At 40.0% G+C, this 24892-nt stretch overlaps 2 protein-coding genes and 1 long non-coding RNA gene across 5 annotated transcripts; 1 reads left to right on the top strand and 2 right to left on the bottom strand.

Annotated features, from left to right (window-relative positions):
* Positions 1-315: 315 nt before the first annotated feature.
* Positions 316-18153, bottom strand: ANKRD42 (ankyrin repeat domain 42). The gene is given in 8 exon segments (XM_050755913.1): positions 316-486; positions 489-591; positions 594-808; positions 2346-2481; positions 3349-3468; positions 7605-7712; positions 13313-13476; positions 17137-18153. Coding segments are annotated over 8 exon segments (1008 nt in total). The 5' UTR covers positions 17195-18153; the 3' UTR covers positions 316-382.
* LOC126934933 (cyclin-dependent kinases regulatory subunit 1-like) lies at positions 3492-4376 on the bottom strand. Its single transcript, XM_050755912.1, has one exon. It carries the CDS (start codon positions 4374-4376, stop codon positions 4071-4073), a length of 306 nt encoding a protein of 101 aa, XP_050611869.1. The 3' UTR covers positions 3492-4070.
* A 42-nt stretch (positions 18154-18195) lies between the features above and the next one.
* LOC126934938 (uncharacterized) lies at positions 18196-23482 on the top strand. 3 transcript variants are annotated; one of them, XR_007719146.1, is made up of 3 exons: positions 18196-18398; positions 19330-19444; positions 19675-23482. It is a non-coding gene; the product is annotated as an uncharacterized LOC126934938 (long non-coding RNA). The 3 variants fall into 3 exon arrangements; XR_007719147.1 differs by having other exon boundaries at positions 18203-18398; positions 18625-19444; XR_007719145.1 differs by lacking the exon at positions 18196-18398 and adding an exon at positions 18405-19133.
* Positions 23483-24892: the final 1410 nt, after the last annotated feature.

The raw sequence follows: 24892 nt of genomic DNA, 5'->3' as shown, positions 1-24892 counted from the left end.
TAGAATATATAAAGAACTCCTACGACTCAATAAGAAAAAGACATACTCCAATAGCTAATAGGCAAAAGATCTGAACTCCTACTTCACAAAAAAAAATAACTAAATAGCCATTAAAAATATGAAATGATGTTTGACATTTTTAGTCATCAGGAAAAATGTAAATTTGAAACTGCAATGAGATACATCCATCAGAAAGACTAAAACTAAAGAAAACTAATAATACCATAAATAATACCATATGCGAAAATGGAGCAATTGAAAGCAGTCTGAAAAAGTGAAGGAAGCCTAGCACAAAAGAATTTTTTTTTTGGTTTTTGGTGTTTTGGGTTTTCTTTGCAGTTTTTACAGTTTTATTTAAACATAAAGCATGCCCATGAGGTAGCTACTCATTTTCTTCACTGCGCAGCCTGGCATTGGGGTTGGTGACTATGATGGCCAGCTGGGCAGCTCATTCCACGATGGCTTTGCGGTTCTTGGAGGAAACATCTCAGCACAGTAAGATTTGTTGTACATCAGCAGCACTTCCAGCTCCTTGACGTTGTGGACCAGGAACTTCCAGAAGCCACTGGGCAGCATGTGCTTTGTTTTTTTTTGTTGCTCCCACAACCAATGTTGGGGCATCAAGATCGACCCTTGAACCTTCTATGAACCCTGTTGTCTATACCTCTGAGTTTCTGCCAGTTACACTTAATTCTGACATATCGGTCAGTCTGGTGCCAGATGAACTTCTTAGTTCTCTTTTTGACGATCTTGGGCTTTACAAGGGGTCTAAGGGTGGCCATGATGCCGAGGAGGAGATGGCTGCCACCTCTGTACACACTGCCGAGAGAGGGGCTTTTTGTTTTTTGAGACTTTAATTTAAATTTTACTTTAAACAAAACAATAAAAAAACTTACAAAATACAAAGTAAAAAGAATGAGAACAAAATAAATTTTCAGATACACAAAAATTGAAAAGTTCATACCAAAAGACTTCACTAAATGAACATCGAAAGATGAACTTCAGAAAAAAGCAAAATGATCATGGACAGTAATGTAAAGATATAGAAAGATGAGGCCATGCAGGTAGGTAGGAGCCAAATTATGTAAGTCCAGCATGCCAAGCCAAGGAATCAGAGGCTCCACAGGGATCCAGGGAGGTTCTAAATGGCAAAGTGATTTGATCAGTCCTGTTCATATTATTCTGCCCTTCCTCTTTCTATGTTTGCTTCTTTAAAGTATCATTTAAGTATCATTTTCACTCCAATCTCACTGTGATCTATCCTTCAGAATTTCTAGACCACTTTTTAAAGAAGGTGGAGTCTAGGTCTCCACTGGCCACTTTACTGTAGGTTAGACAACTGAAGTAGCAAATTAACTAGTATCCTCCACTTATGCAGTACTGTTTAAAAAATGAAAAAGTTGGGCCAGGTGCAGTGGCTCCTGCCTGCAATTCCAGCACTTTGGGAAGCCGAGGCAAGCAGATCTCTTGAGGCCAGGAGTTCGAGACCAGCCTAGCCAACATGGTGACACTCCCTCTCTACTAAAAATACAAAAAGTAGCCAGGCGTGGTGGCAGGTGCCTGAAACCCAGCTACAACGGACGCTGAGACATAAGAATCACTTGAACCTGGAAGGCAGAGGTTGCAGTGAGCTGAGAGCACACCACTGCCACTCCAGCCTGGGCAACAGAGCAAGACCCTATCTCAAAAAAAAAAAAAATTTAAATTTAAAAATAAATAAGTTGTCTATGAGGCAGAGAGAGGTGAAGTTAAAAAATAAAAACACTAGATAGCAGATGAAGGAAACAATTGGCAGGAAGAGCAAATCTATGTTTAATTTTGCCAATTTATCTTTTGCTGATATGGTTCCAGAAAAAAAATCGATCAAACGTAAGGTACATAAGATGGGTGTGATGTAAGATAAAAAGTGTTCATGTCAACATATACACTACTTCATTTTGTGAGGGACTAACAGAATAATTGGTTTCAATGTCTTTATTTTTTAAGAGATGGGGTCTCACTTTGTTGTACTGAAGTGCAATGGTACAATCACAGCTCACTGTAGCCTCCAATCCCTGGGCTCCCAAATCCTCAGCCTCCCAAGAAGTTAGACTATAGGCACACATCACAACACCCAGCTTTTTTCTTTCTTTCACTTTTTTTGTAGAGAGAGGGTCTCACAATGTTGCCCAGGCTGGTCTCAAACTCCTGGCCTCAAGTGATCCTCCTGCCTCAGCCTCTCAGAGTGCTGAGATTATAGGTGTAAGCCACCATGCTCAGCCAACAGTTTAAATTTCTTAAACAAGATCAAACATTTAAAAGTTTATATCAATGAAAAACTAAAACATTTGCTTTATTTAAAATACCTGGAAGGTTTCCATTGTAGTCCACATCTTCTATGCTACAACCCCATTTAACAAGAAGTTGCAAGCAGCCAAGCCGTCCATGAAAAGCTGCATAATGTACAGGTCTCCATTCTCTCTTATCGGTCACACTGGGATCCTAGAGGTAACATTCACAAGGACTTAGTTTCTCCCTATTTTGTAGGGAAAACACTAAACCTAGCAGCTTAATTCTATAAATAAGAATTGGAGGCTGCTCTTAATACAAGAAGGCAAACACTTAACATAATAGAAAAATGCACTGCAACCACTAATTTGAATATATGAGCTAATAAAATACTAGTAAAATTTTATAAAACAGGCTTTTCAAAAGAATGAGTCACATAAAATAGTTTTTAAAAAGGAACTTAACTAGTCATCTTACCAGTTAGATTCCTGACCAATAAAATGAAAGGGATAGATTGAATGATCAAATACTATCATTGAGAATATAAACAGAATTAATAAAAAATATTTAATAAGTTTTCACTCTTTCTCAAACTATAGAAACACCAACTCTCACCACAATGTCTTCAATATATGTAGTTCTCTTCTTCTATGTTATTACAACTACTACAGATAAATATTGCAATAAACAAAATTTCTGAAGAAATAAATCACTTTCTAAATCAGTATATGAAATAAGAGTTTCAAAACAAACACATAGGTAGACATACAAAAATTCATAAAGATTTACAATCACCTGGTTAAGATTTGTTTGAAGCTTCGTAATCTAACCAGTTAAACTCTGAACTGGCATGAAGAACCCAAAACCTCTCAAGTACTTTGTAATACTAAATTGTTTTTTGGGGGAGAAGAGAAGATTTGTCTGAATTATTGCTTCTATGTTTAAAGATAGAAAAGGTAGAGAGAAAAATTAAATTAGTCATAAAAGAGATCTAAAAAGTCAGGAAGAGACCACTAGACTACCAAATGCTATTCCATCTACATTATCATACATTAGCACATATTAATAGGAGTCACTCACCACTCCACTTCGGAGCATTATTTGTAAAGTAAAAGAATGTCCGTGAGTTGCAGCAAGATGTAAAGGAGTGCATCCCCGCTCATCCTGGGCTGTCAGATTTGCTCCATTCATTATAAGAGCCTAAAAATAGAGAAATAGGAACGACTTTACATGAGTATAGATGTTAAACCATAAACGCAGACGCAGATTATACAAAGGCAATTTATTAATCTATAGCTAAATTATTATGTATGTTCTCACATGTGTGCTACAAGCAAATCGTAAGAAATTCTTAGCTAATACTAAGAAAATGTTTTGTTTTGTTTTGTTTTTTAAGATTATAGAAACTTCCTCTCTAATCAAGGCTTTTAACATGAACAGATTTCTCGAATAAAATGGAAAGTTTCCAGTACACTGAAACATAAATCCACAAGTTGCCTGGCAGGATAAAACACCAGGCAGGATAAAACAAAAACAACAAGTTTACATGATCCCTGTAACACCCATGGTCTCAAACTCAGATGCTTCCTCCATCTGCCAACTGTGTTCTGGATACAGAGCACATCGTGGCTTCTGGGATCACACTCAGCTGAGGCTGTGGGTCCACAGAGCACTCATCTGGCTGGGCTATGGTGGTGGTGGCTCTACTCAAGAAGCAAAGCAGTTACTAGCACATTCAAACAGTGTATGGAACATATTTTAAATATCAAAGTGAGAAACAAGAAGGCAACATAATAATGTTATCAGAAAGATGTTAGGAAGTAAGGAGAGCTGTGTAAAGCTTGAGTCTGAAAAGCAGCTTGCCAGCTTCCTTTCTTTGGCTTCTTGGGTAGTGGGTGCCAAGACAGCAAGATGTGACATTCTGGTTCATGGATCATATAATGGACCCATCCCTGACTCTGCTGAATGCCAAGATTCCTCCATTCAGATTCAGACATCAAATGGGTTTTACGGACCAGCTTGGCTGTGTCTGTGGGCAGCATGACATGTTGATACTCAAACTCCTCATCGTCATATTTGTCCGAATAGTAAATTTGTTTGTGCAACATGATCACTTGGTTTGCTAGCCTTCAGCCCCGTGCCGCCAAGCAACTCCCAGCAGCACGTGCTCCCACCCACTTTGGCCTCAAGAAAATGTTTTAACATTGCCTAGAAGACATTTATAATATTGGTTTTACATTTTGATTTGAGCATGTATATATAATTTATAAGACACATCTTTCATGAGCACAGATAGCCACTAAGTTAAATTCTTTAATTCTAACCTAATAAAACTGAAATTTAAACCTTCACTAATTCAAAAGCAGAATCCTTTGTTAACAAGGTTTTGGACTCAATCAAAGAATTAATTAAAGTGACGAGTTCTAAGCTCCAAATCAAGTTTCTAAGTACATCTAAAGAGGTCCCATCTGAATTTGCAATTGGCCCAGTTTCTATATATGGGTTATACCATATACAGAGTAATTGGCTTAAAAGAATTATTAGTTCCGGCCAGGAGCGGTTGCTCATGCCTGTAATCCTGACACTCTGGGAGGCCGAGGTGGAAGGATCACTTGAGCCCAGGAGTTTGAGACTCTTCTGTACTTCACCATTCCTGTAATCTTTATCTCCAACCCCCTTTTCAACCGCCTGGACCCTCTTCTACCTGGATGACCTACAGACACATTAAACTCAATGTATGCCAAAATGAAATAAACATCTGTCTTCCCAGTGTTCCTTGCTTTTCAGATTTCCCTATTCATTCCATCATAATTATCTGTTATTCTGACTCGAAATCTGAATTTTCACTACACTCTGTCAATGTTTGCTTTGCAAGATATCTTGGCTCATTTTCTTTCTTTCCCTCTGCCACCACCTATTTTTACCCTCTCTGGTTAGTGATTACAGCAAAAAATCTCTAACTGACCTTCTTGTCTTTAAACTCTTCCTTCATCCTAGTAATCCTGGACACATTTTGCTAGAATAATTCCCTGAAATACTGTTTTCATTATCTCATTCCCCTGTTAATGTTCATGTGGATGTTTATGTGTATGTATAAATATATATACAGACATATTCACACACACACACACACACATATAATGTATATAAAAACTCTCTTTTCCCAGCCAGATGCAGTGGCTCATGCCTGTAATCCCAGCATTTTGGGAGGCCAAGGCAGGAGGATCGCTTGAGCCCTTGAGTTCAAGACCAGCCTAGGCAACATAGGGAGAAACCCCTGACAGACATCTCTACAAAAAAAATTAGCCAGACGTGGTGAAGCATGTTGGTGGTCTCAGCTACTTGGGAGGCTGAGGTGGGAGGATCGCTTGGACCCGGCAGGTTGATGCTGCAGTGAGTCATGACCAGGGCACTGCGCTCCAGCCAGAGCGACAGAGCAAGACGCTGTCTCAAACAACAAAAACATAAACAAAACCTCTCTTTGCTTTCCAGGTAATCACAGGGTTGAGGAGGGGGAAAAAAACTATCTTTCTATAAAATGAATCCAAAATCTTCATTCTATTTCTGAGGCACTTTACAAAACTGGTCTACCCAAGCATGGTTCTTAACAGTCCACACCATAAATAATCTATACTCAGTCAAACTAACATAATGGTATATCCTCTGAACATAGCCCAATTTTCCAATTCAGGAGCTTCTTACAGAAGTATAGCATAGAGATTAATGGGACAAGTCTAGGTTCAGATCCTAGCTCTGTCACTTGCTTAGGCAAGGTACTTACCACTCTGAATCTGTTTTGTAACCTTTATAAAAGCGAACTCATAGAACTGTTTGTGTTGGATGAAATGATACATGAGAGACTGACTGACACACAATAAATCTTCAATGAATGACAATTATTATTTTTATTTGCTCCTAACGTATTGCCTGCCTCTATAATACTTCCTCATTACTTAATCTTTAAAATCAACCCACTCTTTTGGGCTTAACTGATGTTTTATTTCCTCCATTTATGATCCCTCTACCTCCTCCTAAATTATACAATTCTTCTCATCTGTATTTTTCATTAGAACTTTAATCATAGATTTTGCTTTGTATCGTTTTGCAACTCACTGAGTAGAGCTCCTGACCCTTCAAACAATCTCATGCTTCCTCCTGGCAGGAACTGTGATGTGGATTGGCTGTGTCCCCCCTCAAATCTCATTTGAATTGTAGTTCCCATAACCTCCACATGTCATGGGAGGGACACGGTGGGAGGTAACTGAATCAGGGGGTGGTTACCCCCATGCTGTTCTCATGATAGTGACTGAGTTCTCACGAGATCTGATGGTCTTATAAGAAGCTTTTCCCCCTTTGCTCAGCAGTTCTCTCTTCCTGCCATCCTGTGAAGAAGGACGTGTTTGCTTCCCCTTCCACCATGACTGTAAGTTTTCTGAGGCATTCCCAGCCATGTGGAACTGTGAGTTAACTAAACTTTTTTTCTTTATAAATTACCCAGTCTCGGGTATTTCTTCATAGCAGTGTGAGAATGGACTAATACCAACTGTTTGCTTATATGACTCTGTATTCCTCCAAATTCCAGTCTATTTCAAAACACTGAATAATAACAATTACTCTAATATACTAGATCCCACCATATATTAATGTGTCACCCTGGTCAGGCAATACATTAAATATGAAATTTTAGGCATGGCCAAATGTCTTAGTCTGTTAGACTACTATACAAAATATCATAAACCGGGGAGCATATAAACAACAAAAATTTATTTCTCATAGTTCTAGAGGCTGGAAAGTCCAAGATTAAGGTGCTGGCAGATTCTGTCTGGTGAGGGCTCATTCTGCATGGATAGTGCCTTCTCACAGCATCTTCATATGGTGGAAGAGGCTAGTGAGCTAGCTCTCTGAGGTCTCTTGCATAAGGACATTAATCCTATTTATGAGGGCAAACCCCTCATGACCTAATAACCTCCCAAAAGGCCTCACCTCTTAACACCATCACCCTGGGGTTAAGATTTCAACATATTTATTTTGGAGGACACAAACATTCAGACCACAGCAGCAAGCTATAAAGGAGATAATCTGGTCATGACTGTGAGATCTCACAAAACAACCCCAGATAGCCAACTACATCAGAGATAAAAGGATTTCTGGTTGCAAGCCATTTATTTAAGTGGATAGCTGGTATCAGAATATCTGAGTTGTGGAATCCAGTAAGTTATTGTTTAGAACATAAAACTAAATCTATTGAGTCAAATAATTAGAATAATAGCAATAGCCCAATAGAACTATGTTAAAGTAATTGAGCTTACTGAAAAAAAGTAATAAGGTATTATTACCTGTACACAAGCATCCTGACCCCTGATTGCAGCTATGTGAGATGCTGCCCAACCTCTCGTTGTTACGTGTGTGATATCAGCTCCATGCCAGAGCAGCCAATGAAGACACTAAGAAAATAACCATGTTAACAAGTGATAAGGTGGATGTTTTTAACATTTTTATCTTTTAAATTTGGTGTGTTATCATAAAATAACAGACTGTAGCACAAGAAGTATCACAAGTGAATGAGAGATCTATGTATAAGAAAAACAAAAGCACAAGCACAGTGACACAGCAACCAACATTTGGCCTCACTGTTGGGTAAACAATAGAGACTAGTGGGAACTGTGGCAAACTGGAGACCATATTTCTTGTCTGTAAGGTGTAGATACTACCAATTACAGTTAGTGGTTGCTATGAGTGAAATGCTTATCCGATGTTTGTAAATATTCTGTTTGACCAATACTGTGCAGGCCAAAGAGAACAGATCTAAGAATCAAATTCACTTAAAGGCTGCCAGTTTTCAGTCTCGAACATAGATCTTTAAATGGGTCCAGAGTTTTTGCATCGGAGCACACATTGTTATTCTAGTGATTCTAAAAAACAAATAATTTAAAAAAAAAAAGAGAAGTCAAATGTATCTTTTAAGATTTTTAAAAATTAATCTAAATCTCAATATAATACAGTACTTAAAGGTCTGTACCACATACAGTGTTACTGTCTTTGTATAATCAAATTTGTATATTCTACCACCTTTCTTTTTAAAAGAATTGATCATATCATTGGGATACATTGTCATAGAAGTCATAATCATATTATTTGATAAAAAGGCTTATCAAGTAAATATCATTTGCCTATCACAGAGACTAATGACAATAAAATATAAAAAAACCTCAATCTCAATAATTATCATAGTAAGTCATTCATTTATTCAACAATATTTATGGAAAGACTATTATGTGCATTGTTCAGGTACTAGAGAATAAAGCCACTGTCAACATTCATGTACTGGTTTTACATTTGTCTTGGGTGATTATGTAGAAGTGAGATTGCTAGGACATAAAATAAGTATATATTTAACTTTATTGTAAAAACGCCAAACTGTTTTCTAACATGGCTGTACCTCTTTACATTCCCACTAGCAATGTATGGGAGTTCCAGTTTCTTGATATCCTTGTAAACACTTTATATTGTCATTTTTTTCAGGTTTTGTTTTTTCTGCTATTCTTACAGGGATGCACTGGCATCTCATTGTGGTTTTAATTTGCATTTGCCTAATGGCTAATGATGTTGAACATCTTTTCGTATGTTTAATTGCCATCCATATGTACTCTTTGAGAAAATGTCAATTGAAGTCTTTTGCCCATTAAAATTTCCTTCTCTTATGCTGAGTTCTGAGAGTTCCTTATATAACCTGGTTACAAGTTCTTAGGTACATGATTTGCAAAGGTTTTCTTCTCTATTTTCTCTATAAGTTTTATAAGTTTTACATTTATCTACAATCTGTTTTGAGTAAATTTTTGCATACGGTACCAAGTATGGCGCAAGTTTCATTTTCTTTATTTTTTTAATTTTAGATTCAGACGGTACATGTGCCAAGTTCGTTCATTTCAAGGATATATTGCATGATGCTGAGGTTTGGGCTTCTATTGAACCCATCTCCCAAATAGTGAGTGACCAGGTTACCAAACAGGTAGTTTTTCAACCCTTGCCTCCTTTCCTATCTACTTTTGGAATCCCCAGTGTCTATTGTTCCCATCTCTTTGTCCATGTGTACCAAATATTTAGGTCCCACATATAAGTGAAAATATGTGGTTTTTTGTTTTCCTTTTTTGTGTTAATTCACTTAGGATAAAAGGTCCATTTTCTTACATATGAATATGTGTAATTGTGCCAACATCATTTAATGAAAATATATCTGCTCTCCACTGAATTACATTTGCATCTTTGTTAAAAATCAATTGACCGGCCGGGTGCAGTGGTTCATGTCTGTAATCTCAGCATTTTGAGAGGCTGTGGCAGGTGGATCATTTAAGGTCAGGAGTTCAAGACCACCCTGGCCAACATAGTGAAACCATGTCTCTACTAAAAATACAAAAATTAGACAGGCATGGCGGCAGGCACCTGTAGTACCAGCTACTCAGAAGGCTGAGGCAGGAGAATCACTTGAACCCAGGAGGCAGAGGTTGCAGTGAGCCGAGATCATGCCACTGTACTCCAGCCTGGGCAATAGAACCAGATTCTATCTCGAAAAGAGAAAAGAGAGAACAGAGAAGAGAACCGAACCAGATGGAAATTCTGGAGTTGAACAGTATATCTGAAATGAAAAGTTTACTATGGGCTCAAGAGCAGATTTCATCTGAAAAAAACTGAGTCCAATAAAGCATAGTTTTCACCAATTGTTAATTTAGTGATTATTTCTCGCAACCAATATATAAATACCAAAAATCTTAAGAAAATTCAGAAAGGATAAAAAACTGTAAAGGTGTTAATGTAGTGCTCAAGTAAACATTTAGGGCCAGGCGCGGTGGCTCACGCCTATAATCCTAGCACTTTGGGAGGCCGAGGCAGGTGGATCACAAGGTCAGGAGTTTGAGACGAGTCTGGCCAACGTAGTGAAACTCCGTCTCTACTACAAATACAAAAATTAGCCGGGTGTGGTGGCACGTGCCTGCAGTCCCAGCTATTCGGGAAGCTGAGGCAGAAGAATCATCTGAACCCAGGAGGCAGAGGTTGCAGTGAGCAAAGACAGCAACAGAGCAAGACTTCCTCTCAAAAAAAAAAAAAATTTAGGAGATGACCTTTAAGTGGGAATAGAGGAAAGCACTAAAATCTTTGGTTTCTGTTTATGTTTGATAAAATCTAACAAACAGGCTGGGGCATGGTGGCTCACACCTGTAATCCCAGCATTTTGGGATGCCAAGGCGGGTGGATCACTTGAGGTCAGGAGTTAGAGACCAGCCTGGCCAACATGGTGAAACCCCATCTCTACCAAAACTACAAAAAATTAGACAGGCATGGTGGCACATGCACCTGTACTCCCAGCTACATGTTAGGCTGAGGTGGAAGAGTTGCTTGAACCTGGGAGGCAGAAGTTGCAGTGAGCTGAGATCATACCACTGCACTCCAGCCTGGGAAACAGAGCGAGACCCTATTTGGGGAAAAAAAAAAAAAATCCAACCAACATCTATTGAACATCTGCTGGGCACTGTGCTAGACACTAAAAATATGAACAAATAAATTTAATTCAACAAATTCAGCAACATGAGAAACATTTATTGTGAACCTATGATGTGACTCCTATAATATGCTAGACACCATGCTAGGTATTGTGGGAAAAAAGACAAATAAGACTCAAATGGTATCTTCAAAGAGCTCAAAATCTAACAGAGAATAAAATTTTAAGTGATACACTTTTAAAATTTATAAGATTTAGAGGTAGCAGTAAGGAGTCAGTAACCAGTTGGAAGATATTGAGGGCAAAAACAGAAAGCTTTACCAAGTGGATACTGACTGACCTGGAATTCAACCAGGTAACCAGTGGGAAGAGATGAGACAGGCAGATAAAACAGCATGTGCATACTGCCCAAAGTAATTTACAGATTCAATGCTATTCCCATCAAGCTACCATTAACTTTCTTCACAGAATTAGAAAGTACTTTAAATTTCGTATGGAACCAAAAAAGAGCCCATAGAGCTAAGGCAATCCTAAGCAAAAAGAACAAAGCTGGAGGTATGATGCTACCTGACTTCAAACTATACTGCAAGGCTACAGTAACCAAAACAGCATGGTACTGGTACCAAAACAGATAAATAGACCAATGGAACAGAACAGAGTGCTCAGAAATAACACCACATATCTACAACCACCTGATCTTCGACAAACAGGACAAAAGCAAGCAACAGGGGAAGGATTTCCTATTTAATAAATGGTGCTGGGAAAACTGGCTAGCCATATGCAGAAAACTGAAACTGGATCCCTTTCTTAAGCCTTATACAAAAATTAACTCAAGATGGATTAAAGACTTAAAAGTAACACCTAAAACCATAAAAGCCTTAGAAGAAAAACTAGGCAATACCATTCAGGACATAGCCATGGGCAAAGACATCATGACTAAAACACCAAAAGTAATTGCAACAAAAGCCAACATTGACAAATAGGATTTAATTAAACTAAAGAGCTTCTGCACAGCAAAAGAAACTATCATCAGAGTGAACAGGCAACCTACAGAATGGGAGAAAATTTGTGCAATCCATCCATCTGACAAAGGGCTAATATCCAGAATCCACAAGGAACTTAAATTTACAAGAAAAAAACAAACAACCCCATCAAAAAGTGGGCAAAGGATATGAACAGACACTTCTCAAAAGAAGACATTTATGCAGCCAACAAACATATGAAAGAAAGCTCATCACTGGTCATTACAGAAATGCAAATCAAAACTACAATGAGATACCAGCTCATACCAGTTAGAATGACAATCATTAAAAAGTCAGGGAACAACAGATAATGGAGAGGATATGGAGAAATAGGAATGCTTTTACACTGTTGGTGGGAGTGTAAATTAGTTCAACCATTGTGGAAGACAGTGTGGCAATTCCTCAAGGATCCAGAACTAGAAATACCATTTGACGCAGCCATCCCATTACTGGGTATACACCCGAAGGATTATAAATCATGTTGCTATAAAGACACATGCACACATAAAAAAATAAAATTAATTAAATCTAAGGACATGGTTACGAGGATGGAGCCCAATGTTCAGATTTGCATTAAAATACTCACTAAGCAGTTTGTACTAGCTAAAAATTGAAACCAAATAAATATCCAACAATCCAAAAACAGATAAATTCTGATACCAGTCTAAGAATAGAAAAACAACATGGCTGAAGGAAATGAACTAGAGTACATATATGTAACCACATGGCTAAAACTCAAAAACATATTGTTGAACAAAAAAAGCAAGCTAAAGAATAATACACATAATGTGGTATCATTTATATAATGTATAATGTCATTCAAAACAATGATATAATCATACGTAATAACAGCATAAAACATAGATGGGAATAATAAACACCAAAATCAGGGTAATAGTTATCTCTGGAGTTGGAAGCAGAGGAATGGCACCTGAGAGGGGTACTTAGGGACTTCAAATGTACCTGCAACATTCTATTTCTTTTCTAAAATCTGACGCTACTAAAGCAAAATTGTTAGAATATGTATTCATTATATTATCCACTCCAAGTTATCCTCTATGCTTGCCTCTGGAACCCAGTCACCATATTGTAAGGAAGTACAAACCAGCTCACATGTAGAGTCGTCACAAACAGGCCCACAGGAATGAAGTTTAAGGTGCCTAATCCATAACCAGCATCAACCACCAGAGACATCTTGAGTGAACAAGCCTTCAGAAGAATCTAGCCCCAGCTTTTTAATATTCCAGCTGAAGCCCCAGATATCATGGAGCAGAGACAAGCTGTCTCTGGGATACAAATTCTTACGTTTGTTCACGAGTATAACTAAATCATTATTTTATTACGCTAAATTTTGGGATAATTTGTTATAAAGTCCTAGCAAAGTGGAATACCCAAATATTAAATGACTATGACTGAAAAGAAAATATATGCATTACCTACCAGAAGGTCTCAACCCTGTTTGCTAAATTTACAAAACTGTTATTGCTATAAACTTAACCTCGGTTTAGTGGTATGTATAGTTCCTTACCTCCAAACTTCCAGAATGTGCTGCCCAATGTAAAGGGGTAAACTTATGGAGAACATCAACTTCATTAATGCTGGCTCCACGTTCCACTATTTCTGAAAGCTGCTTTACATCTCCAGCTCGTACTGCGTCATGTATGCTGCCAAAATGCACCTTCTTCCTGGAACCTACTGAAAAATCAAATTATTTACAATGTACTACAAAACTGTGAAAGAAAAAAAAAGACTAAAACAGTGATCTAACAGAAAGCACAAAATTACTTTGGTTTTCCAAATAATTTACTACAAAGACGTTTGTCATTAATATCTTAAACAGACTTCTGGTTCCAACACTGACATGTAAAAAGCATGGAAGTTGACATTCCCATCCTTATAGGAAAAAGTGAATAAACAGAAAATGAACAACTTTTCTTGGACCCATCAGAGAACTGAGGTCTCAGGGCAAACTGCTACCCCAAATCTGCAGAGACAAATACAGAAAAATATAGTCCTAGAGCAGAAGCACTGGAGTCATAAAGTGATAGAAGCACTTACATGGTATTTTGATGACTTGCCAGAGGTTGAGTACATACTGGTCAAAGAATGAGAAACTTCTAGGGGTCACACTCTTACTTAGGGAGCCACTACACTTTCATAGATTTTACCTTCACAAACCTCACCAGGTTACCATGGTGAAAAGCCAGGAACTCACGTATTTGGCAGTGAGAAGGAGAAAGTAACTATTTTGAAATATGCCTAATGTGTTCTCCATAACAAAGGCCTCCCTAGTGAAAAAGACTTCACCAGAGCCTCCTCTCATACATGCAGATATATTTTATCAACATCTTTCTTACATTTCTAATTTATATCTTACACTATGAAAGGAATGGCAGGCTACAATTTTTAATTCATATACTGTTAGTGCTTCATATTTTATAATTTAATTAATAAGCATTGTGAACTAGAGGCAATAAAGGTATCTAAGCATGAACAGACAGCTATTAGAGAAGTCTGAAGGAGTAAGCAGTTCAACTGCAGCATTCTCTAAATAAAACAGGCATGATTCCTGACCTGAAGTTGATTTGAAAACAGCTCACCAACACTTCTGGCAAATGATCTGTGCAACCTTGTACTACTATTTATCTATGTACCTGTCCTCTCTCCACAATCAAAATATTAATTTCTTAAGGGCAAAAATCATATTTTACACTGGAATTATATCTTACTTTTATTACATCTTTTTATATACTCTAATTATATCTTTGCTCTTAGCAAAATGCTATAAATGTACTCAAAAAGCCTTTCTGAACATCTACCGTGAGTCAAGCACATGATAGAAAATGGACGTAGATTTAATACTTTTCCACCAACACATTAAAATCTATTTGGATAAATACATAAAGAAAACAAAAACCTGACAGCAATGTCCTCAGAGAGTACAGGTAAAATTAAGGAGAAACAAAACAAGTCATACAGGAGGAAACATTCAAGCAAGACCTTGAGGAACAATTAAGATATATGGCAAATGGGAACAAGAGCTTATGTAAGGTGTGCACACAGACACATACACACACACACCCCTTTAATAAACATTCAGTGATGTTAATCCCTAGGCCAGAACTTCATTCTTCTCCTTTAAACTAGCACAGCTAGACCTACAAATGATGTTCTATCCACTCTACTTATTTTACACAGACACTCCTCTAATCCATCTTATACAGACCAACTATCCGGATCACTTCATGCCCCTACTCTAAACTGCTACTGGTTGGCCACTGCTAGTCTACAAAACAAAACCCAGACTCTCAGTATGACCTCTATGGCCTCCCATAATTTGGCTCCATCTAATTTTATGGACTTTTTTCTCACCACATTCCATCCCAATTTATTCACTCATCCACCCATCCATCTACTCAACATAAGTTTGGTATCTACCATAAGAATAAAAAGATGAAGACACCCTCAAGGAACTCACAGATTAGTAGAGAAAATACAAACACAAAATACAAAATAATGTGGTAAAAGCAATGATGGAAATACTCATAGGAACTTGTGGAAGCACAGATGACTTCAAACTCAGCTAGGGTAGGAGGGAAGGGGAACAGAGAAGGATTCCCGGGGAAAGTAACATCTAAGATAGAATCTTCAAAGATTAACAGGAGTTTGCCAAGGAAAGTGGGAGCAGTGAAAGGCATTCTAAACAGCATGAACTGTCAAGAAATCTCACACACACATACACACACACACACACACAAATCCTATTACTAAAGTATTAAGGGGAAATATTGCCTAGAACTAGACAAGATACAGACAATGGTGAAACTTATTTTTAAAAACTTGGACTTGAGCAGACAGTGGAGAATCACTGAGGAATTTTAAACAGAAGAATTATAATGATTGAGAGTTGTAAAGCTGAGTTTACAAGGCTAAATTCAGGGAAGAGAATTTATTGAATGGGGAGCAAAAAGGCAAAACTAGAGAGTAGGTTGATTGGTCCGGCACGGTGGCTCACGCCTGTAATCCCATGAGGTCAAGAGATGAGACCATCCTGGCTAACACAGTGAAACCCGTCTCTACTAAAAATACAAAAAATTAGCCGGGCATGGTGGTGGGCGCCTGTTGTCCCAGCTACTCGGGAGGCTGAGGCAGGAGAATAGCGTGAACTTGGGAGGCGGAGCTTGCAGTGAGCTGAGATCGCATCACTGCATTCCAGCCTGGGGGACAGAGCGAGACAATGCCTCAAAAAAAAAAAAAAGAGTAGGTAGATCATGTAAGAATACACTTTACAATAGTCTAGACCAGAAAAAATGAGATCCTGAACAGTGGGAAAAGCAGACAGATTCAACAAATATTAATAAAATTAGAATGAACTAAACTAGAATGGATTCAGTGGGTGAAATAAGAGAAAAGTAGTGAGATAACTCCAAGATGTCTGGCTTTGTCATCTGAGTGCTGTGGTGCCATTAGTTGAGACAGCAAACACTGAAGGACAGAGAGGATATATAGATACAAAATTACAATTTGGACATGCTGTTCTTGAGGTACCCAAGGAAGATTTCCAGAAGGGAGACATATGTATACATCTGCAGCTCCGAGGAGAGATACAGAATTCAGGTCTCAGTGTTACGTGTGTCTCTGCATTAGAATGTTTTTTCTGACACCCATACTCACCCCCTACTGGAATCAGTGGCATTCTACCATCCTTTATAACACTCACCTCACTTGTTATTATTTGCTCAGTATTTATCTTCCTCACTAGAAGGTAAAGAATGTGCCTTGTCTTCTTTACTGATAGTTCCTTAACACAGAGCACAAAGTAGGCACGCAGTAAATATTTACTGAATGGTTGAATGAGTAACAGATTTGAGGGCCATCAGTAGGACTGAAGTCACAGTAAATGACAAGAAGAAGAGAACCAATGATGGCATCATCAAGGGGGGAAAGCTGCATTTAAGAGGGCAGAAGAAAAGAAAACGGCAAAGGAAAGGGTCACTCAATGGAGTGAAAGAAGAAAACTAAGTGAGTACTAATTTGTCGTCTCCACAGGGTCAAATGCTTCAGGGAAGCCAAGGAAGAACTTAAAAGAGTCCGTAAGACTGAACAAGAGTTGATGTTAAGCTGGGCAAGAAGACTCGGAGGACTGGTGTGGATGGAAAAAAGGAAAGAAAGCTGAAATAATACAGAACAGGGGAAAGTTGACAGCTTTGGTATCTCCAAAAACAAATTAGAAAGGGAAACGGGGAGCGACACCTGAGAAAAGGAAATGCCAGAAAGGGCTAAGACTGTTGCACACTTAAGTAAGAAAAGGAATGTGGCAGAGATGAGGGCCAACGACATAGTCTGACTCACAGGGGTTTGCAGTCTCCCTAGAGGAAGTGGAGGGGCCTGAATTAGCCACCCCGGGCATGGTGCAACACCTCCGACTCTGGGGAGTAGTTGAGTCCAGGCCCCTGATGCTGCCGCGGTCTTCACTTGCTCTCACCCACGAGCCACTGCAGGGGCAGCGGCCCTCTTCTCCGTCGTCACTAGGACGGGGCCCAAGGTCCTCTCTTGCTCTCTCCCAGAAGCTGCAGCAGAAACCTTCGTCTTCACTTTCTCTCTCCCAAACGCCACTGAGGCGGCAGCTGGCGTCTTCACTGCCGCTCACACCGGAGGAGTCGCTGGCTGCGTAGCCGCAGTCTTCACTTACTCCCTCCCAAGAACTACCGAGGCTGTGGCCGCCATCGACACTCCCTCCCTCCCAGGAGCCACTGAGGCGGCGACTGCGATCGTCTCTGACTCTATACCCGAAGTCACTAGTTCGCGGGTCCCGGACGTCACTGACTCCCTCCCAAGTACCACTTAGGCGGAGGCCTCGGTCTTCTCTGGTAGTTCCCCTGGAGTCGGCAGTTTGGTGGCCTCCAACTTCACTAAAATTCACGTCGCTGCTGCAGAAGCTGCGGTCTCCCCTAACTCTCTCCCAAGAGTTTCTGTGACTGCGGCCACTATTCCCCCTAACTCTCTCCCCAGAGACGCTGCGGCAGTGGCCGAGGTTTTCACTGACCCTTCTCAAGTCACTGCGGGACAAGCCGGCGTCTCCACTTAGGCTTCCCGCAGCGACCCTGGAGCGGCGGTCACCCTCTTCACGTTTTCTTTCCCCGTCGTCGCTAACTCTTTCCCTTGAATCGGCGCTGGAATGGCCGTGTAGGCCGTTTATCCTCCACACGTGGTGGCTAGTGCGGCGGCCGCCGTCTTCGTCTGCTACTCCCTGAGAGTCGCTGTGGCGGCGGCCGCCTTCGGCTGGTACTTTCTCGGAGCTGCTTTCCAGCCTCCCGACTCCAGTCACTTGGCTGGAGAGGCAGCAAGGCCGTCGCCTTGGAAACGAGTACACTTCCGACGTGCTGAGGTCATTTCCCGTTCCTCACGGCTCACGCCATTTCCGGTTTCCTTTCCCTCAGCTGTTTCTTGGCTTTTCGTCTGGACAAATCGGGGGGTGGTGTGAACTGGTTTTCGGTAAAATTCGGCTCGGCCTCACACGAGCCTATCTAGGTCCGTCTCTGGAGTGGCCTGTCATCGATCGCGCCCTCCATCGCTGAGCGACACAAGTGGAACCTCCCAGGACTGCATTCTGCGTAGGTGACCTGTGTGGCGCGGACCGGGCGGGGCCTTTTTGTCCTTGAGCAAACCTAGTATACTTTCTCAGTGGTGGTTGGAAGGAAATTTGTAACCCTGTCATTTCGCAAGTATGGAAAAAGACCTAAAGGAGAATTTAGCAGCTGCAGCCGCTGTTTTTATTGAGTACTTTACTAGCGTCAACTCTTAAATAATCGCTTGTTAGATGTTACCCCTATTTTATAGGTCAAGAGACTCAATATGTCGGTACGTTGGTAAGGCCAGGCAGCAGGTAAGTTGTAAAACCATTATAAAAACACAGGTCATTAGTCAAAAGACTGCTTCAGGTCTCCTGGCTCCAAATCCGGGGTTCCTTTCACTGTAGCATGTTTACTGCTCAAATATTTCTCTACAACCCTATTGCTTAACAACAGGAATGAATTGTTTCATCATTTGTTGGAAACATATGGGTCACGTTTTGTACCAGCTGCAGAAAATACAGAAATTAGTAAGAATTATCTGCCCACCAGAGGCATCACCAACCCAGATTCCCCTCTCGGCCCAGTTTTTCCACCCTTACTGCCTTCTCCCTTCTGGAATAACGAACTGGTCCTAGAAACATAGCATACTTTTTAATATCTCTGTGCCTTGTCATGTGCTGTTCGTCTTACCAGGAAACTACCCTGCCTTTCCCCCAGTTTTTGTCTGTGAACACATTTGGGGAATTCTCCTGATCCTACCTCTACTCTCTTGAGGTACAGTAAATTGTCTTTGACTTCCATCACCTTTTGTAATATTACTAATTTCCATTTATTGAGTTCCTGTGATCTGCCTGGTACTGATCTAAGTGCTTTATATTAGTTTTCTTGTTCATTTTTTTATACCAACATAAATGAGTTTGACTCAATTCTTATAACCTGCCAAAATAAGTATTCCTCTTCCTTTTTACAGAGAGAGAAACAAGGAACAAAAAAGTAAATTGCCTGAGGATACACTGCTAGTGTTGCGGGACAAATGAGAGATGGGAGAGGCCGAACAGAGTTCAGGAGAGCTCTTTATTATTAAGGTGATCACTGGCTCAGTCGGACTAGGGTCCAGAAAGACTGAGTCCGAAACAAAGGGATCAGTTACCTTTTAAGCAGTTTGTTGGGGGAGTTTCGTGCTGCAGGAAGCCTGCTTGCAGAAGCAAGAACAAAGGCAGATAATTACTCTTTTACATTTGTTACAGCACATGTTTTATATCCTTGGGAATACATGCTTTTGTAGTAATTGCTTATCAACCTTGTGACTTTACAGCCGCGCTGGGGAGGGAAGCAAGACCTCGCCGTGCCTCAAGGAATGTGAAACCATGGAACACAGATAAGCCTCTCCGTGCATAGAGGAGAAATAAGCAGTTAATATTCTTTCCTAACCCAGGCCTCCAGACCAGGGGGCTATATTACATTCTACCTCTAAGGAAAAGAATAAACTTCTTGACTAACATAATTATAAAATTCATTAATTCCCCCTTCAGTAGTAAGTATTAAATACCTGACTTAGGATTCCAACATAGGTCTTGGATTTTGCTGCAGGAGCACCTCAAAGTCTCTGAATTCCCACAACCTTTTATTAGATCACTTATCCCGTTGTATTATAATTATCTGTTTAACAATTTTTCCTCAACCCTCAAGGACCCTGAGCTTCCGGAAGGTAGGGATTGTATCTTAAAATCTTGGCATTTCTGACATCTAGAATATTTCATTTAAGAGAAGGGCTTAGTCACTGTTGTGTGGGTGAGTGGGTGGGTTGATCAGTTGACTGTCAGGCAGGTGAACTAATAGGCTGAAGATAAAGTTTTTCACTGTTGGAAGTGAATTTGGGATTAGTTGTCCTAATCCCCTCACTTTTAGAAATGGGGCAACTGGGTCGGGCATGGTGGCCTGTAATTCTAGCACTTTGGGAAGCCAAGGCGGGCGGATCACCTGAAGTCAGGGATTTGAGGCCAGCCTAGCCAACATGGTGAAACTACTAAAAATACAAAAATTAGCCAGTCGTGGTAGAAGGAGCCTGTAATCCCAGCTGCTAGGGAGGCTGAAGCAGGAGAATCGCTTGAACCTGAGAGGGGGAGGTTGCAGTGAGCTGAGATCGCACAATTGCCCTCCAGCCTGGGTGACAAGAGCAAAACTCTGCCTCAAAGGAAAAAACAAAACAAGAAATGGGTCAGCTGAGGCCTTTTGCATACCAGGCATTTATCGAGTTACTCATGTGGGCCAGTTTCTGTGATACATGATTTGCAAATAATACCCAACCTAATGTGTATTGTTATTTTTATTTTTACAGACGAAGAAACAGCTCAGATTTGACCAAGGTCACACAAGTAGGAGTTGAGGAATTGGAACCCACTATGACTCCAAATTAATAGTGTTTATAGCCACTTACATAGTAATGGTAAAGGTTTTATTTTTTTCACTATACAATATGTAGTAGATAAATTTACTGAGGAAATGAGACAGCATGTCACAAATCCTTAAAGGATACACACATAACAGGAAGGATTAGAAGAGGAAACAGAAACAGGTAACAGAGAAGCAGAAAAAGTACAATCTCCCAAAATAAAAGTAGAAGGAATTAAAAATAAAAGCAGAGTTCAGGTGCAGTGGCTCACGCCCAGCACTTTGGGAGGCTGAGGCAGGTGAATCACTTGAGGTCAGGAGTTCGAGACCAGCCTCACCAACATGGTGAAACTCCATTTCTACTAGAAATAAAAAAATTAGCCGGGTGTGGTGGCGTGCACCTGTAATTCCGGTTACTTGGGAGGCTAAGGCAGGAGAATTACCTGAACCCAAGAGGCAGAGGTTGCAGTGAGCCAAGATTGTGCCATTGCACTCCAGTCTGGGTGACAGAGCAAGACTCTGTCTCAAAAATAATAAAAGCAGAAGTTAATGAAATAGAAAATAAAATTGATGATAGTAATTAACTGGTGTTTGAAAAGAACAATAAATAGACACTCAACAAATCTGAGGAAGAAAAGGAAAGAAAATGATACTGGAAACAAAGGAGCCCATGGAGGGAGGATGACTTGAGCCCAGGAGGTTGAGGCTGCAGTGAGCCGTGATTGCACCACTGCACTCCAGCCTGGTCAGCAGAGCTAGACACTGTCTCAGAAAAAAAAGAAACAGGCCGGGCATGGTGGCTCACGCCTGTAATCCCAGCACTTTGGGAGACCAAGGCAGACAGATCATGAGGTCAGGAGATCGAGACCATCCTGGCCAACATGGTGAAACCCCATCTCTACTAAAAATACAAAAATTAGCTGGGGTGGTGGCAGGCACCTGTAGTCCCAGTTACTCTGGAGGCTGAGGCAGGAGAATCACTTCAACCCAGGAGGCAGAGGTTGCAGTAAGCTGAGATCGCACCACTGCACTCCAGCTTGGCAACAGAGCGAGAATCCGTCTCAAAAAAAAAAAGTAAGGGCGAAGGACATAGTACAGATATGAAGGAGACTTTGAAAATCAGAAGCAAATTATTTTGTGTAACATACACATTGAGCACCACTTACCCAAAATGCTTAGGACCAGAGTGTTCCAGATTTTGGATTTTGGAATGTTTGCATATACATAATGAGATGTCGCGGGTATGGGACCCAAGATAAAACATGAAATTCATTTGTTTTATGTACACCTTATACACAAAGCCTGAAGGTAATTTTATACAGCATTTTAAATAATCTGGTACATAAAACAAAGTTTACGTTAAGTATTTATGTGTGGAATTTTCTACTTGTTGCATCATGGCAGTGCTCAAAAAGTTTCAGACTTTGGAGCATTTAGGAGTTTGGATTTTCAGATTAAGAATGTTCAGCCTTTACTAATCTTGAAAATTCGGCTGGGCGTGGTGGCTCACGCCTATAATCCCAGCATTTTGGGAGGCTGAGGTGGGTGGATCACTTGAGGTCAGGAGTTGGAGACCTGCCTGGCCAACATGGTGAAAACCCATCTCTACTAAAAATATAAAAATTAGCTGGGCATGGGGGCAGGCACCTGTAATCCCAGCTACTCAGGAAGCTGAGGCAGGAGAATCACTTGAACCCAGGAGACAGAGGTTGCAGTGAGCAGAGATCATGCCACCACACTCCAGTCTGGGTGACAGAGCAAGGCTCCATCTCAAAAAAAAGAAAATTCACTTGGCTAATTTTCTTGGAAAATACGAGTTTCAAAATACTGGCTCAAGAGTCAAAAAACTTTAATAAATTGGTAATTATTAATGTCATAATCAGTCCCCAATAAGTGTCACCAGGAACAAAGCATAGAGAAAGATGGAGTACTTCCCAACTCTGAAGCTAGCATAACCCTAACAGCTCTAACCATGGTAAAATTTCAAATTCACATTGCCCATGAACCAACTGGTTGTGAGATCTTCAAAATAACTTGCTCAGATGTATGTAGTATGGTAGTCACCATAAAACTTTGTAATTGTGAATAATTAGAAATTTTAATATCAGTAAAAGAATAGCTAAATTATGCTGCAGTCATCATACAAAATACTACACAGTGGTAGAAATGCAGATCTGTGTACCTTAATCTACATGGAAAGAGTTGTAAGGTATAGGCAATGAAAAATGGTGCAAAACAATACATATGTGATCTCATTAAATTTTTAATTTTTTTTTAATTTGGAAAGGGTCTATACTGAATTTAACCCAGTAGTCACTTTATAGACCAAGAAAGAGGGTATAGAAGGAGACTATACTTGCATTATTTGATTTTTAAAATGTTAATCCTAAGTAAAAATACAGAAGAAGAGAAAAACATGTGCCATCACATGAAGCAAAAAAAGATAGTTCTAAAGTGAGTGTGGGCTGGGCACAGTGACTCACGCGTGTAATCCCAACACTTTGGGAGGCTGGATTACTTGAGGTCAGGAGTTTGAGACCAGCCTAGCTAATGGGGAAACCCCGCCTCTCCTAAAAATACAAAAATGACCTGGGTTTGGTGGCGGGTGTCTGTAATCCCAGCTACTCAGGAGGCTGAGGCACGAGAATCACTTGAATTTAGGGGTCAGAGGTTGCAGTGAGCTGAGACCACGCCACTGCACTCCAGCCTGGGCAACACAGTGAGACTCTGTCTCAATAAAGTGAGTGTAGTCCAGAAGAGATTAAGAAGCTAAGAAAAGCACACTGGTTTTAGCAAGAAGTCATTGATAAACAATATCCAGACTGCACAGGATTTGAAGGTAAGTGCCTGACTATGGAAGAGGTTTCTTACGTGAAACAGGGTTCCGAATACATCCTGGAGTGGTCATCTCAGTATTCTCAAGAATTGGAACCTTTAGCGAGTAGGAAGGTATGATTCCAGTTAGTAAATATGACTAGTCCTCCACTTCTACCTCAGTATTTCCAAAGTGGGGTGATAAAGCAGGAGATCATAAATCAGCTTTTTACATCTCGTTTCAGAGAAGGGAGCAGGGCCAACGCCAGGCAAAAAAAAAATGAAGTGGATATTGGTGACAGTCTGTACTACTTTCTGCCTATATGCCATTTTCTCTTGTTTCCCAGTCATTCTTGTTCTCCCTTTGGTGCTCACTCCCAAATCCTCACTGGGATACTTCATGGGTACCTTTTGGCTCTTACTTAGCTACTCTTCCCCACCTGCTCAACATAATGCCCATTATCTCTGGGAGCTGACCCCATTTAGGATAAGGAAAGAACTTCCCAATTCTAAAAGAGTTCAGATCTTTCTTGATAATAGTCTTTATTTTCCATTTCTACCTCCAGTTTACCAGTGTCAGCTACATTTTTCCACCTGCAGCATGGTAGATGCTTGCTTAGAGTTTCCTGAATATTTTGTATAAACCTCCATTAGGGTACTTAGTACTGAATTGTAAGGTCAGTCATATAAAAAATATGTATATACTAAGCTGTTATATGAGAATGTTTTTTTATATATAATTATTTTTCTTCCCAAAGCTTATTTTTAGCTGAATTGCAATGAGATTGCTTTCTATTTTCCAAAGCATCGAAGTTGGAAATTTTCAGTGGGAAAATTAAGTAAAACCAGGAGTATATATACTTAATGAAATCTTTAGATTTTAGGAAACATATGCGATTCCTTTTATTTGTTCTCTAAAACTTCAACTCAATTTAAGAGAAAATGTTCCATCATTTCTGAGGCTTCCTTTAGTTTACTGCACTTTATGGTGAGAGATTACTAATTCTAGCTAACAGTGTTATATATTGACTCTATTTTATCTTTGGGGATGCTGTTGATCTGATGCTGATTTCTGAATTATTTACCAGATCTGGCTGTTCGTTAGAAAAAACTATGGAGCTTCTTAAATACTAGAAGTGCCCTGGATGAGAATCAACTCAATGAGACTCTCCAAAGATTAGGAATCTCTTAATATTCACTAATTCTAAGCCAGGTGTAGTGGTGTGCACGTGTAATCTAGTTACTTGGGAGGCTGAGGTGGGAGACTGGCTTGATCCCAGGAGTTTGAGGCTAGCCTGGGCAACATGGTAAGGCCCCATCTCTAAATT

The sequence above is a fragment of the Macaca thibetana genome, chromosome 14 (genome assembly GCF_024542745.1).
Source record: "Macaca thibetana thibetana isolate TM-01 chromosome 14, ASM2454274v1, whole genome shotgun sequence".
In the NCBI taxonomy this organism is placed as follows: Eukaryota; Metazoa; Chordata; class Mammalia; order Primates; family Cercopithecidae; genus Macaca; species Macaca thibetana.
Note: the sequence above shows the minus strand (reverse complement) of the source record. Positions and strands in the feature narration are given on the sequence as shown.